Source organism: Callorhinus ursinus, unplaced genomic scaffold (genome assembly GCF_003265705.2).
Source record: "Callorhinus ursinus isolate GAN/ISIS: 27379988/994484 unplaced genomic scaffold, GSC_fseal_2.0 scaffold25, whole genome shotgun sequence".
Taxonomy (NCBI): Eukaryota; Metazoa; Chordata; class Mammalia; order Carnivora; family Otariidae; genus Callorhinus; species Callorhinus ursinus.
In genome coordinates this window covers 32,835,772-32,849,470 of record NW_027397087.1, presented here as the reverse complement: position 1 = coordinate 32,849,470, position 13,699 = coordinate 32,835,772, and the positions used below count along the sequence as shown (strand labels likewise).

Genomic DNA, 13,699 nt, shown 5'->3' with positions numbered 1-13,699 from the left:
AGAGCCCTGCTGGGACCTCTTCCAGCCGGAGCGGGGTCTTAAGTGAGTTATGTAGCCAGGAGGTGCCAGGCTGGTGCTGCCTGTGTGCTCAACACATTTGTGGATCTATTGGTAGTGTAAGCACAGCCCTAAAAAGAGCTGGAGTCACACACCAGCACGTTGAGCAGGGGGAGGCCAGAGCTCCAAGTTCAGAGATTTTCATCCTTTTAAAATGTCTCAAAATTGGGCTCTGGGCTGTGGCTTTGTTTAATGGTGCCTTAGTGGCTCAAGCAAAAGAAAGCCAAATCAAGAGGGAGGTGCGTCTCCTCTAAGGCTAAGCACCAGGGAAACTGCAGGGGACAGATCAGTGCAGACCAGATAATCTGCAATTATGTCACGATGCTGTGGCTTTCAGACCCAACCAAGGTCCTCAGAAAAGAGAGACGTTCATTTCCCCAGCGGCGTTAACTGCCAGTAGGGGCGGGCAGGAACTCCTAGAAGCTGTAGAAGGGGGCAGGCAGTAAATGGCCCAAACACCAAGCAGGTGAGGTCGTGACCATCTAGCTGGGGGAGCCCAGCTTCACACAGTGCAGGGGCACATCCAGATTTTGTGCGGTCTGAGGCATATACTATTGGATGGCCTTCTTTCAAGAATACGTGAATAGAAATACAAAATTGCCAGGGCTACTCGCTCCTTGGACCCTTTTAGAGGCCACGCGGGGGCAGGGCACACTGGTGCTTAAACTTCATTACCTGAGGCCCCTCTGGCATCCCATAGAGAACGGCTGTATTTCACTTTCAGGGAAAGATCAAGGGGCTTGCCCCCATGTCTCCTTTTGACTCATCATGGACAAGTCCTGCACAGCTGATCTGGAATACCACAGCTGAGACAGTAGATACCTAGGAGTTAGATGGGACAGGAAAAGGAAGTTCTGGGCCAGAATAATAAACAAGGGTACCTTCCCTCAAAGATTTTTAAATGTCTCTATCACTGAATGGTCCCAGGATGGTTTTAAAGCAAGTTTTATTAATCTCATTTGCCAAACAGGAATCTGAAGTATAGCTTGCCAAAAGCACCTAAGTGGTGTGGAGCGGTCACTAGAACCTGGGGCTCATCTTCACTGACTCAGTGCTCCTAATTAAGGGTGTTTGGTAGCTAGGATTTTAAGATCCTGTGACACGTTCTGATGTAAACCTCTGCCCCAGGAAAGGCTTTTTATACTACCCCAAGTCCAGGTTTCTCATTCATTCCTGAAATTCCAGTTGGCTTACTTAGCACCTAGAGTTGTTTACAAAAAAGGCCACACTGCTCTTAGCACTCAAACTGCAGATTACTAAACAGATTTAAAACTAAACAGATGCTATGGTTCAGTACAAAGCTTGCCATATTTCAGAAAGAAAGGGGAACGATGGCCGTATATGCATTACTTACCTCAAAGCAAGTTGCAAGAAAATTAATCGCTATGCTTTGAAATCTCTGGATGAAAGGTGCTTTGGAAGCACAAAGCATTATCATTTTTCTCATAGGGACTGTCCCTTGAATACCCGCAGTATTATTTTACAGAAGACAAATTAACTGAAGGCTTTTCTTTTATTACATCTAAAGAGCTCTACATAAACAGGTAACATTCAATAGGTAAACAATTTTTTTCCAATGCATGTAATAAATATTTTCACTTGGTACTTTTATACAAACTGACATGGGTCTACTATACATTTTTAAAAGCCATTTTACTGGTTTGGCATGCGGTATGGAAATTCTAAGAGAAAGTTTTAAGGCAATGAATCACAGATTTAAGTTCATGGAATTTATGGTAACTTTTATATCTGTTTATATACATTTCCCCTTTGTTAATTAAACAATTAACAGCAGCACACTCTGGGACCACCAGCTCTTCTCCCTCCCTCTTTCTGAAATCTAAGCTTTGTGTTTGTTTTTTTTTTCAATTAAAAAACAATTCAACATGTATTGATAAAACAAAATTCTTGCTAAAATAATTTTAAATGTGCTTTAAAGTCCTGAATATCTTGAAGTATCTTATGTATTTAAACTTGGAATTGTTTAAAAATGTTCTTTCCACAATTAGTTCATTTAAAATTGGTATATATTTTCATTCAGTTTCAGACATTTGACTCTAAGGAAAATCTGCCAAGTAATCACATTTATCAGAAGCTTAAGTGCAATCTTTCTTAAGTCAGTAATGATACAGAAATTTGATAATATCTAAATTAACAGAAGAAAAATTTTAATGCTCAAAATAAATTAGTCAGCCAAGTGTGGTATGGTTAAGGTTCAGATTGTTTTAAAAAGAGGTGTCCAATAATGCCCACAAAAATAATTAAAAGCCACTTCAACCCTGCTAAGTCAAACAGCTATTTTATCAAAGATGTGTGCGTGTATACACACACCCAGAGTCCCGTACAGAAACACAATCATATGCACACCCTATTATGAAAGACCAAGGCAAGGATGGTGGCAGCTTGCCAAAAGACTGAGAATCGCTATTTGTCCACAGACAGCATGTCAGTGTTGGTGTGGGTGGGGGAGTGAGGGTAGGCTAAGGAAAAAACAGATGAAATGACTATGCACTTCTTTTAACTTAGAACAGTGCAGTGCATGACTCTACCAGTAACTAGTACAGATCATGACAGTCTGATTGACTAGTATCGACCATAAGACCAACAGAGTGATAGCTACCACTCATGCAACACTTTGGAAAGTCAACAACTTTCCAAAGAAACAAGCTCCTTAGAGTGGAATGAACATCAGAAGACAATCGAATGGTTCGTTTCTCCTATGGAGACATGACCAAAGCCACTAGACAGACATTTCTTTCTCCCTATTACCTGTTCTTCCCTTAGGTTGGTATAATGCAGGACACTGAAGGAAACTCACCATCCCCAAAACTGGGCTGAAGAAAGGAGAGGGATGGGTTTTCAACTGGATCATTCAGAGTTTGGAATTCAGCATCATACACAAAGTTATTGATCAGAATTTTGAGACCACTAACAATGACAGAAAAACAAAAAAAGAATACAGAAAACTATTCATTTTAGGTAGCTGAATTAATAGAAATGTTTCCTATTACAGTGTGAAGTAAGACAACACCCCACAAGTGGAGTGATTTCTATCCCAATCTGAATTTAGACACAAATTATGGTACCATTAAATATTAGCCTAAGTTAATATAGCTATGAGAGTTCTTAAAGAGTTTACTCACCATAATAGCAGATTTCATTAAAAAGCTTAACTAATTCCTGTTTTCACTGACAATGAATCTTTTGTTTTTATTGCAAATTGTTTAGTGACTATAACTCAGCCATGTATGTGTGGAATACACATGCGTTGGGGAAGACTATATAACTCACGTGTCACTCACACTTGTCTATAAATACATATATATACACACACACATATACATATCAACACCAACTTGTTTTTCAAAATTCAAGTCAACAATTTAGTGGCAGAGAGATGCTGTAAAAACATATTATTTTTAGATGCCACACAGTCATGTGAACCGCTAATTTTATCATACAACTGAAGATACAGCCATCTTGAATTCTACCTGGAAAAAGTAGGTCACTTGTTACCACCACAAGGTTGGAACAACACTTTTATACACTAAGGTGGTCCTTCATCAACTCTGAGAACAACTCTGAGAACCCGAACAGTTGTGACAGAAAAATCCAGGCTGGGAAACTGGTAATTGTTATGCCCCTTCCTTCTTTGTATCTTTTCTGTTAAACCGCCTAAGCCTCTCCATCAGCTAGAAGATACTTTCCACACCCTCAGGTGCTCCCTGAAGAACGTGACACCTTCTCTAAAGAGGATTTTGGAACACAAGTAGAACCACCTTCCTTCCCTCCAACCCACATTCATCTCCTGAAAAATAGTTCTCACTATATTTACATGTTCCATTATGAATAAATAGATCAGACTGATCCATGAATTCTAGGGGGGAAAAAAATCGACTTTCCTATGTCATGCTTCTCTTTAAAAGGTGAAGAAAAAAATAAAACAAACAAGATAGCTAGGCTGAGAAAAGAAGTACACTCAGATCCAGAGAGTAAAAATGACCAAGGATCAAGCCTATTTTGCATTTCAACTGTTTATCACATAGTGGATTTCTAGATTGACATGTGTGGTGCACTGTATTTTCCCAAGAGAATTTACTTTTAGGATAATTGACTTTCTTTCTTTTTCGAGGTGATGTAACCTTACCTCTGTCAGCTGCACAAGACACCCAACATGGCTTTCTAAGCTATTTTTACTTCCTACTTTGGCATGAAGATCTTACATGAAAACTTGTTACCCTGTGGCCAAAAAGGCAGGTGTTCACAGACTTGGTTTAAGTACATAATACTGGCAATCCAAATTTAGAAGAAAGAACTAAAGTGTATTATTCACAGGTCTGCCAAGCCTATTCCTTATCCAGACAGCTTTACTCCAAATCTCTAAAACATATTCTCAGGGGGTATCTAGCAAATAAGAGAGAATATGTGATGGAGAACATGCAATTGGGATATCAATAAAGATGCTCATATGTGAGTTCAAGACCTTCAAAGCACTTTGAAAGAAGCAGGCAACTGATTTATCAACTGAATGCAAACTTGGGAGGAGAAGGAACAGTTAACAATGGAAAAATATACACAGACACACACACTGAACACACACCCCCACGAGCTAGGTCCTGAAAATACACAGGGAATGCAGTGGGACAGATGAGATTTATAACTTAAGGCTGGATATAATATGCACACACACAAACAGAATCCAAGTCTGTCCTTTTTAGAAAATGGAAATGAAAACTATCCCCCCAGGCCCCTCCCCACAACAAAGAAAAGCCCACAATTTAAAACTTCATACATGCAATTCCTTTTCTGTTATTGCAAATAAAATAATGCCATTGAAGTAAAATAAAACCAAAACCATAGGACAAATGATGAAAAAAAAAAATCTTCAGAATCCAGGAAAAAAATGAACTGAAGGTGGTTTGTGGGTACTGGTGTTTTTTTTTTTTTCTTTTCTTTCCTTTTTTTTTTTTTTTTGTTTTTTACAAGTGTTTTATCAGACAGGCAGTCTTAGATTTATATACAAAAGTAAAACTGAAAATATAGTTTTGTTCTCTGTACATTTCTTTTAATTTTTTCCCTAAAAAAAGGAAAAAAACACGCTTGTGTACTTTTCTAAACAGAATAAGGTAAAACATAGCACAAAGTTCTCTTCTTTCTGCCAAGTTCATTTAATCTGGGGTGGGGGTGGGAGCAGCAGGGGGAAGGGAATCAGTCCAATGAAATAATGTCTGGTATGATGCCGAAGATGGAGGCCGTGTCCGAGCCGCTCCTGTTGGCGACACTGTGGCTATGGCTGTCCCGCAGGCTGTTGGAGGACACGAGGCTGCTGTTACTGCCGCTACTGCTGCCATTGGTGGCCGGCAGAGAAGTGCTGCCTCCTGCGCTTAACTGATCGAGAAACATCTGCGAGGAGGTATACGGGAAAAACCGAGACGAGTGTAAGAGGTCTTGATCATCTGACACTGCTGCGGCGGCGGCAGCCAGGAGGGAGGTGTTATAATGCTGGCGGTGGGGGGGGGGGGGGACGGGGAACAGAAGACACAAAACCCATCAGTTCTAATTCATAAACCTTCTTCTCAGCAGAACAGAGTCCTCAATGTAATATTACTGCATAGCTGCTACGTCTGAGATACCTAATAAAATATTTCACAAAATCAGATGGCCTTATGTAATGATCACAACCTTGATCTTGAGAGACATTCTTGTATGTTAAACTGGGGGGAATACCAAAATAAAATTGATAGTTTTTTTTGTTTTAATTTGTAATGCAAACAATTCTCAAAATTCTATTTCCAAAGAGGCATATGCTCAGAAGCAGCAGGAAAGAAGACAACCCACCCTCTTTCTCTTATGGAGATATTTGGCCAAGAATTTGTCAACTGACTTACTGCCCTGTTTCTTCATAAAAAAGTACTGGAAACCAACAAATAGATACTGTTCCTACTATATACTCAGACACAGTAGAAACAAGGGGATTTTTATATAAATTCTTAAAACCTTAACAATAATGAGTAGGGCTACTCTGAATTTCCTAAGAAATTTATCTTCTCTCTCAGCTACATATTATACTTATAAATATGCTAATGTGCAATTAAAACAACAGCATTTTTTTCATATAACATACCTGATTGTCTCCTGATAAGAAAGGAAAGAAATCTAATCCTGTGAGAAAAAAGATCATTTTAGTTTTGAAAAACAAAAGAAAAATCCCTCCCTAATGCCCCCAATACTGCAGAAACAAATAAAATGCTAATTCTAAATTCATTTAGAATTTAAACAAGAAGAGTGGAGCTGAATGTTGTACATCCCTCCCATCTCTAGATTACCAAGGCTGAAGTCCAAGCCATGATTTGCCTTCCTTGTAACTCCATTTGTGGGATCTGGGCCACTGCTGCCCTGTTGGATCCAACACTGATCCCTTAAACTGACAGAGCACTTTTCACTTAATGTTCTCATCGACTCCTCTTAAGTAACATTTCAAACTACTCTAATTTACTCCTCACAAGCGCCTATGAGGTAGGTCATTATTTCTAGCTACATTTTGTGGGTGAGAAAAGTTTTATGTAGGAGGAAGTTAAGCTGTAGCACAGGTTTTTTTTCTTTCTCAAATTTGCCTGCTCGCCACTATCTGTACCAGATTCTAACTCAGAGACCCTCCAGTGGCAAGAGGGGGGGAAAGAGATCTGAGGGGTGTCTGGTTGCTGGGGTGGTGCATCACAGAAGGACCAGCTCTGATTCCTGGCTGCCAGGGAGTCAATGCAAGCTGCCCCTTCTAATTCCCACTCTTGTCTGTATCACTCAATGTGTAATGTAATGAAGAACAAGAAAACCCATGTGAATAAAATGCCTTATTATGAGGTCTCAACTTGGCGGAAAGGACAACAAGCAGATGTAGCGAAAAATATGACAACAACACAAACACTTTGGGGATCCATCCACTATCTACACAAGAACAGATTATAACATGAGGACCTGCAAAATGGATAGCACTGTGGTTCATGATAGTGAGATTGGGCAGTAGCCTAAGTGAGAAACAGGGTTGCACTTAGCCATATGATGTGGGTATCTAAACTTATTAAGATGAAGTAAAATGAAAAACTCAGTTCTTCAATCACACTAGCCATGTTTCAAATGCTCAATAACCTTATGTGGCTAATGGCCACTGTAAATTACAACATTTCCCTCACTGCAGAAGGTTCTATTGGACTGAGCTCAAATAGGGTCTTCCTAACAATCACTAAGAATCTACTCAACTATCTCAGCTTCCAAGAATCCTTACACTGGATTCTTGGCCCTGGCTTTTTCTGTAGGGGAGGGGTGGAGGAAAACTTCCATTTTAATTTTTTTTTTTAATTTTCTACAATGAGCATATATAGCTTTTTTGGAATAAAAATGTCCCTAGATATACAAATTATTAAATTATAAAGATACAGAAGAAAAACTAATAATTTTTTGATAATGTAAATAATCATTATCAACTCAAAATACATTGTGCATTGAGTACACTGACATTTCAAACTACTTTTAAAAGGAAGAATCAGGTTCACTGGAACAAAAATTAAAACTTTCCAATGTCTCAATTCAGCACTACTTTAAAGATAATACAACAGAGTTACCCACAATGCCTGTTGCATTATAACTGGATTCAGGGAACAAAGAATAATTTTCATAAATATTAAAATTCAAAGCAACATACTAAAAGTCACGCCCAAACAACTTGCAGACTATTTTGAAGCTCACAAAACCTAAAGATCATCACATGACATTCACCACTGGTAGTAAAACACTGGCTACTGATGAAGGTCCAAGCAAAAAAAAAAAACTGGATCTCTATTTATGACCACAGTATATATTTCTCCCAGTTCCCTAGGCCCAAGCCCCCATTTTATCAATCTTTCCATTCTTCCTTAGACTCACCCAGAGGAAGACTATGTAGATGAAAGGTATTTATAATGCTATGTGACAACAGAGAAGGACCAGTGACTCACCTTGTAGGTCATAAGGCATGGGTGTCATGTGGAAAGGGTGCCTGTAGTCTTGGATGAGGGAAGTATTAATGTAGCTTGTGTCTACAGCAGGGAGGCTTGGGGTGCGGGACACCGGAGACGCTTGATGTGGAAGACTTAATATGCTAGAAGAAGGAAAAGGTTCGCATAATTTTCATGAGTTAGCTGAACTTTTAGGTTTAACAAAGGGACTGTATCTCACAAAATGAGTCCTAGCTTTTGTGCTGAAAATAAAAAGACAAGCAAAGCAATATATAATTTAGACTACTACTAGGAAATAATCTGCATATACAGCAGCACTTTGCAGGGGCTGTAAGGAGAAATGGATGGGTGCAACGGTGTATCCAACATTCATAAATTGCATGCTGTCTCATCTACACTTTTGGAATGCACGGCTGAGCCACTTCAGTGAGAAATGAGCGGAAGATATCTATAGCAGCTGAGATTCTGAAACCTTTTAAAAATAAGCACTGAGTGTTTTCTTGTAAAAAGTATAGGTACGTCCTCGCAAAGAAAACACATATAGACGAGCCTGGGGGACGGTAGCAATCTGAGCAGTAGAGTTAACAGCTGGCCCCCAGACTTGTAAGCTTTATGGAACAGAGACAAGGAACTGTTTATCCTGGTATTCCTAATGCCCCGCACACTCATCAGCACACTGTTTGCATACAAGGCCTGCTGAATGAACGAAGGCAGCGAGACAAGAAGAGATGCTCCAAAATGAACAGGTGGTGGAAAGGTTTTAAAGGGAGTACAGAACTGTTGCGGGGGGCGGTGGGGGGGGACAAAAAAAGGGATTCTGGAAGAACAGCATGAAATGTTTAAGTAATGGAGAAGTTAAATCTTCTTTTCTTTTTAAAAAAGATTTATTTATTTATTCCAGAGAGAGTGCATGAGCGAATGAGCATGGGGGAGGGGCAGAGGGAGAGAGAATCCCAAGCAGACTCCATGCTGAGTGTGGAGCCCGATGGAGGCTCGATCTCATGATTCCAACATCATAACCTGAGCTAAAGCAAGAGTCGGATGCTTAACTGACTATGCTACTCCGGCGTCCCGAAATTTTTTTTTTTTGACAAAAAAATTAAGTAAAAAGCAAAAAGGTGTGAGAAAGAAATGAAAAAGAAAAGGAAAAATTGAGTGCAAACATAAGGGTCATGTCCTATCCCAACCATAGAAGAGGCTAACAGGCATGTAAGTTTTGGAAAATAAAGAGAAAAGGAGGTATAAAGAGGCTGTTTTTTGCTTGTAAAACTTCATATAAAGTACTTGGGTGTGGAGATACAATTTCAATGGTGCAATGCAAGATCAGAATATTTCAAAAGAGGCCAAGGCTGGATTTCTAGGAATAGAGTTCTACTTATGATCATCTACCACAGTTTCATGAATGAAATATGAAGCATAAAATATACTCTCATCTGCCTCATAAAAATGTTTTGTCTAATGGAAACTTAATTAATTAAACCTCTTACATCTATAAAAAGTACCATTTTCCATTAGCTGTCTCCTCTGACAATGCCTAAGGGATTACAAGAGAGAAGAAAGCAGATGAAATGCTAGCCTTTGAAAACATCTTGGTATACCAAACAGGAAACGAAACTTCTGGATGAATGCTAAACCCTTGGCGGCTGAAGACAGCAAATTGTATTACATTTACTAATGTTTGTCTCTAATTCCTGGCTGGCAACTTTCCTTTCAATTTTGTGATAATATTCTGAAAATGCATTTCCACCTTTACACTGCACAATAACAAATACAATATGCTTAGGGTTCGGGTTTTTATTTATTGGATAGTCATTATTGTAAGATGGCCACTAGTGTTGAATATGGTGTTATCCTTCTAAAAATGCCATAAACTTTCAGGCTGCTTGTTTTTATCCAAAAACAGAGAAAGGTCTGACATTTGTAAATACTGTATCTGGGTTTACTTGGTCACTGGGAAGCTCAGGAAGTAGTTAATGCACCTAATGTAATTTTCTAAACATAATAAACACATCTATTTTTGGAAAAACAGCAAAGCAAATATCCAAAGAATTGAAATATTAGATTTTTAAACACTCAAAAGTTTCTCTTAAGGAAAAATGTACAGTCAAGAGAGCAAAATTACCACACAGCCCACACATACATATGTGACTACTATAGATATTCTCAAGAGTAGAACTAACTTAAACATAATGGTGCTTTTAATCCACAAAGTATTTACACACCCAGAGATTTATGAAATATCTTTTAATGTTGCAATTATGGCATTTAAAGAAATAATGTGATAATGTGTATTTGGTCATAGTATGGTTTGATATATAAAACATCTTGAATCAAGATTCTATCGATATCTGTTTTAACTACACCAGCTTTTGGCCATTTGACTTTTCTTTTTCTCCCACTCAGATTTATAAAATAAGTTGGTGTAGTAACAAGGTCAGGCTTGTTGGGCAGCAGACATCAAGGTAGGCTTTCATCAGAGGTAAGTCTTCATAAAGTAGGATTTAAAGTAGAATTAGTGTTTAAATAATTCATTCTTTTTTAGAATAATGATACTGCTATTAATGTCTTTATTGCTGTCTGATGTTTGCTAAGCTACTCTAGAGTGAAAATACCAACCTGTGTAACAGATCTGATTGTATTATGAAGATTCCTGAAACAAAGTTTTTAACAAGTGAGATACATTTATCACTATTATGCTTTTACTATTGCAACTTTACCTTTCAAGTGATTACAAATATTCTCAAACAGATCTTTTATCTCCTCAGTCTCAAACCTGAAAATTATTTCACTCCAAGCATAAAAATGCTTGCTCTTGGTCTGGTGTTAACTTTCCCTCTTGAACCTTGAAATCTTGCAACAATGCCTTCTGTGGACCTTCCTTCTCTCACTTAACATTCTTTCTTCAGGCAGGAGATTTTTTGAATCGCTCCTAATCAGTTCCAAAGGGCTACATCATTCTCCTGATACATACCTAAAAAGGGGCACACCTATTTCTAGATTTACCTTTAGTGTGCTACAACTGTGCCTCAGCAAAACATGAAGTCTTTTTGTTGAGAACCCCCGATATGTCTCATGAGGCTGAGTCTATTTTAAGAATACAGCTAGAGCTGGCTACTTGTTTTACCATCCTCCACAAAATGCTAAACCTTTAAGGTTAGGACTGTACTTACTCATTTTATTACCATCCATGTTAGGCACAGGGTGTTTTACCTCAAGTAGATAACAGTGTTTGCTAAACTGAACTGAAGCATAACCAAGGTACATTTATTACTGATAGGAGACTAATGGGAAATATGGGAAATGAGCTGGCAAAACAGAAGGCATTGTGCCCTGCAACTTCAGGCTCTGACTTCTTTCACTGCCAATCTCACACACTCCTAGGCAGGTTTTTTGTTTTTTGGTGTTTTTTTTAAGATTTTATTTATTTATTTGTCAGAGAGAGAAGAGCACAAGCAGGGGGAGTGGCAGGCAGAGGGAGAGGGAGAAGCAGGTTCCCCGCTGAACAGGGAGCCCGATGTGGGACTCCATCCCAGGACCCTGGGATCATGACCTGAGCCGAAGGCAGTCGCTTAACCGACTGAGCCACCCAGGCGCCCTCCGAGGCAGGTTTAAAGCATTCCTCTTGTCTTCCTCTGTTTTCTATTTGAAAGACTCAACTCAGGATTAATCTTACAGCATATATTTCCAGTTTGAGTAAATGTTTTAAATCCTACGAGCGGCATTAAGATTACCTAAGAACTGATCAGAGATACGAATTTTCTCAGTCCCTACTCCTGAATCAGACATGGGGGAATAGGGGAGCAATGTGTGTCTTAATGAGCCCTCTGGGTGATTCTGCTGTACACCAAAGTTTAAGAACCACTGTACTAGAATATCTTTTGGTATGATAAATACTGTACCCAAGGGGACTTCTTTAATGCATTATCCCAGCCCCTCAAGAATATCACACACCTGGGGAAAATCCAATCTATTCTTTGATTACTAAGTTTTACAATCATGCATAATCATTTTATTTGGCAGATATTTTAAATTGTATTTGCAAAATTAACTTTCACAGTGACTTTTCAAGGTCTCAGTACTTACCCTTTATTATTTAGTGGTGATGTGGGAGATAGGGAAGGACAGGTCCTCTTGGCAGACGGCTCTTCTTCCTCTTCATCAGATGAACTGTCTATGGTTAAATCAATCACCTCTACTTTCTTATTTTTATTTGAGGACTGGTGGTGAGAAGCCACCTGATGCTCCAATGTGGAGCTCAAGCATCCTGTATGGGAATGATCAAAACACAAGGCAAAAAGACCTATGACACCTCTCTTTTCTTCCACAGTGTGCCTAATGGATTAGTTTATCGATTACAGTTTAGACTTATAATACTGCTGGGGTCAAAGAGTAGTAGCTCTGGTCCCCTAAGCTTAAAGCTACTATTTATTATTGGTTGTTAAAGGGGTTTTTTGTCTTGTTTTGTTTTTTTGAAAGACAATCCTGAATTAGGGCAAACAATCAAAATGTATGTCTACTTCAGAATAAAAGCAGTTTGAGGATAAAGACTATATATTACATATGTACCTGGGATACTTAAGAAATGCATGGTAACATTTTTTAAAAGTCACAGCTTCCTTCCAGCAAAAACATACTAAAAACCAGAAAAATAACATAAATGAATAAGAAACATTCACTAACCTTTACCAAATCTCTTCAACATTTAAAAGGATACCATTTCAAAAGCATGACCTTACCAATGACTTATTAGATTATGTTGCTTTTAATCTTGTATCCCCAAAATTTAAAAGCTGGCAAAGTGAATTTAAAGAGTTCTCTACTACTTCTGAACATTTAATCAATAATTTAGTAAGAGTTACTGAGCTACCCATAAACTGAATTTTTCAGAAATGTATACTTTTTAAAAAGTTTATTCTTTTTTTTAGTCATCTCTGCACCCAACGTGAGGCTTAAGCTCACGAACCCAAGATCAAGAGTCACATGCTCTGCTGACTGAGCCAGCCAGGCGCCCCCAGAATACGTTATGTTTTAATACTGAAAAGCAGGGCTATGCAACAGCAGGGAGACCACCCCACCCTTCTGGAAACCAGCACTCACCATCAACTCCATTGTAAGAGGCAGAGACTTCCTGTACTTCCTTTTTTGATCTCATAGGTGCCCAAGAGCCATCCTCCTTAAACTGTATCTCATCACAGTCTGTACAGTACTTTAGGATCTCCATAAACAAGCTACAAAAAACACGTGGTCCTCTGAATATCACATTCTAAATGAAAACAGACTAGAAGTATTGCTATTCAAAAAACATTCAGACCACCTCTGTTTTGTAGAAGTATAAACGAAAAAGAAGAAAGGAGAACAGACAAGTTATATCTGTTCTCAAAATCGAGGCCTATTTTAGGGAAATATTACTTAGATCATGGTACCTTATACAAGGTAACTTATACAACCATGAAAAATGAGATTTTCAAATATTTTTAATAATACGGGAAAATATTCACATAAAGTGAGAAGAGGCCAAGAAAATACAATTCCATGTGTGAATGGTATATAAACAGCAGTTATTTCTGAGCGGGGACACATCATCAGTATTTCTTTTTCTCCTTTATATTCTTGTGCATCATCCAAACTGTCTACAATAAGCATATCTTACTGAA

At 38.5% G+C, this 13,699-nt stretch overlaps 1 protein-coding gene across 4 annotated transcripts in view; it reads right to left on the bottom strand.

Moving 5' to 3' along the window:
• Positions 1-1,551: 1,551 nt before the first annotated feature.
• The window catches only part of PIAS1 (protein inhibitor of activated STAT 1), a 117,387-nt gene continuing 105,239 nt past the window's right edge, over positions 1,552-13,699 (bottom strand). For 3 of the 4 annotated variants that reach the window (XM_025884011.2, XM_073877262.1, XM_025884012.2), the window contains exons 10-14: positions 13,143-13,273; positions 12,129-12,309; positions 8,046-8,188; positions 6,182-6,219; positions 1,552-5,559 (exon numbers count right to left, since the gene is read on the bottom strand). In XM_025884011.2, coding sequence (XP_025739796.1) covers positions 5,266-5,559; positions 6,182-6,219; positions 8,046-8,188; positions 12,129-12,309; positions 13,143-13,273 — 787 coding nt within the window. In that variant the 3' untranslated portion in view covers positions 1,552-5,265. The remainder of the gene's footprint in view (positions 5,560-6,181; positions 6,220-8,045; positions 8,189-12,128; positions 12,310-13,142; positions 13,274-13,699) is intronic. The other variant, XM_025884013.2, reaches the window with a different exon arrangement.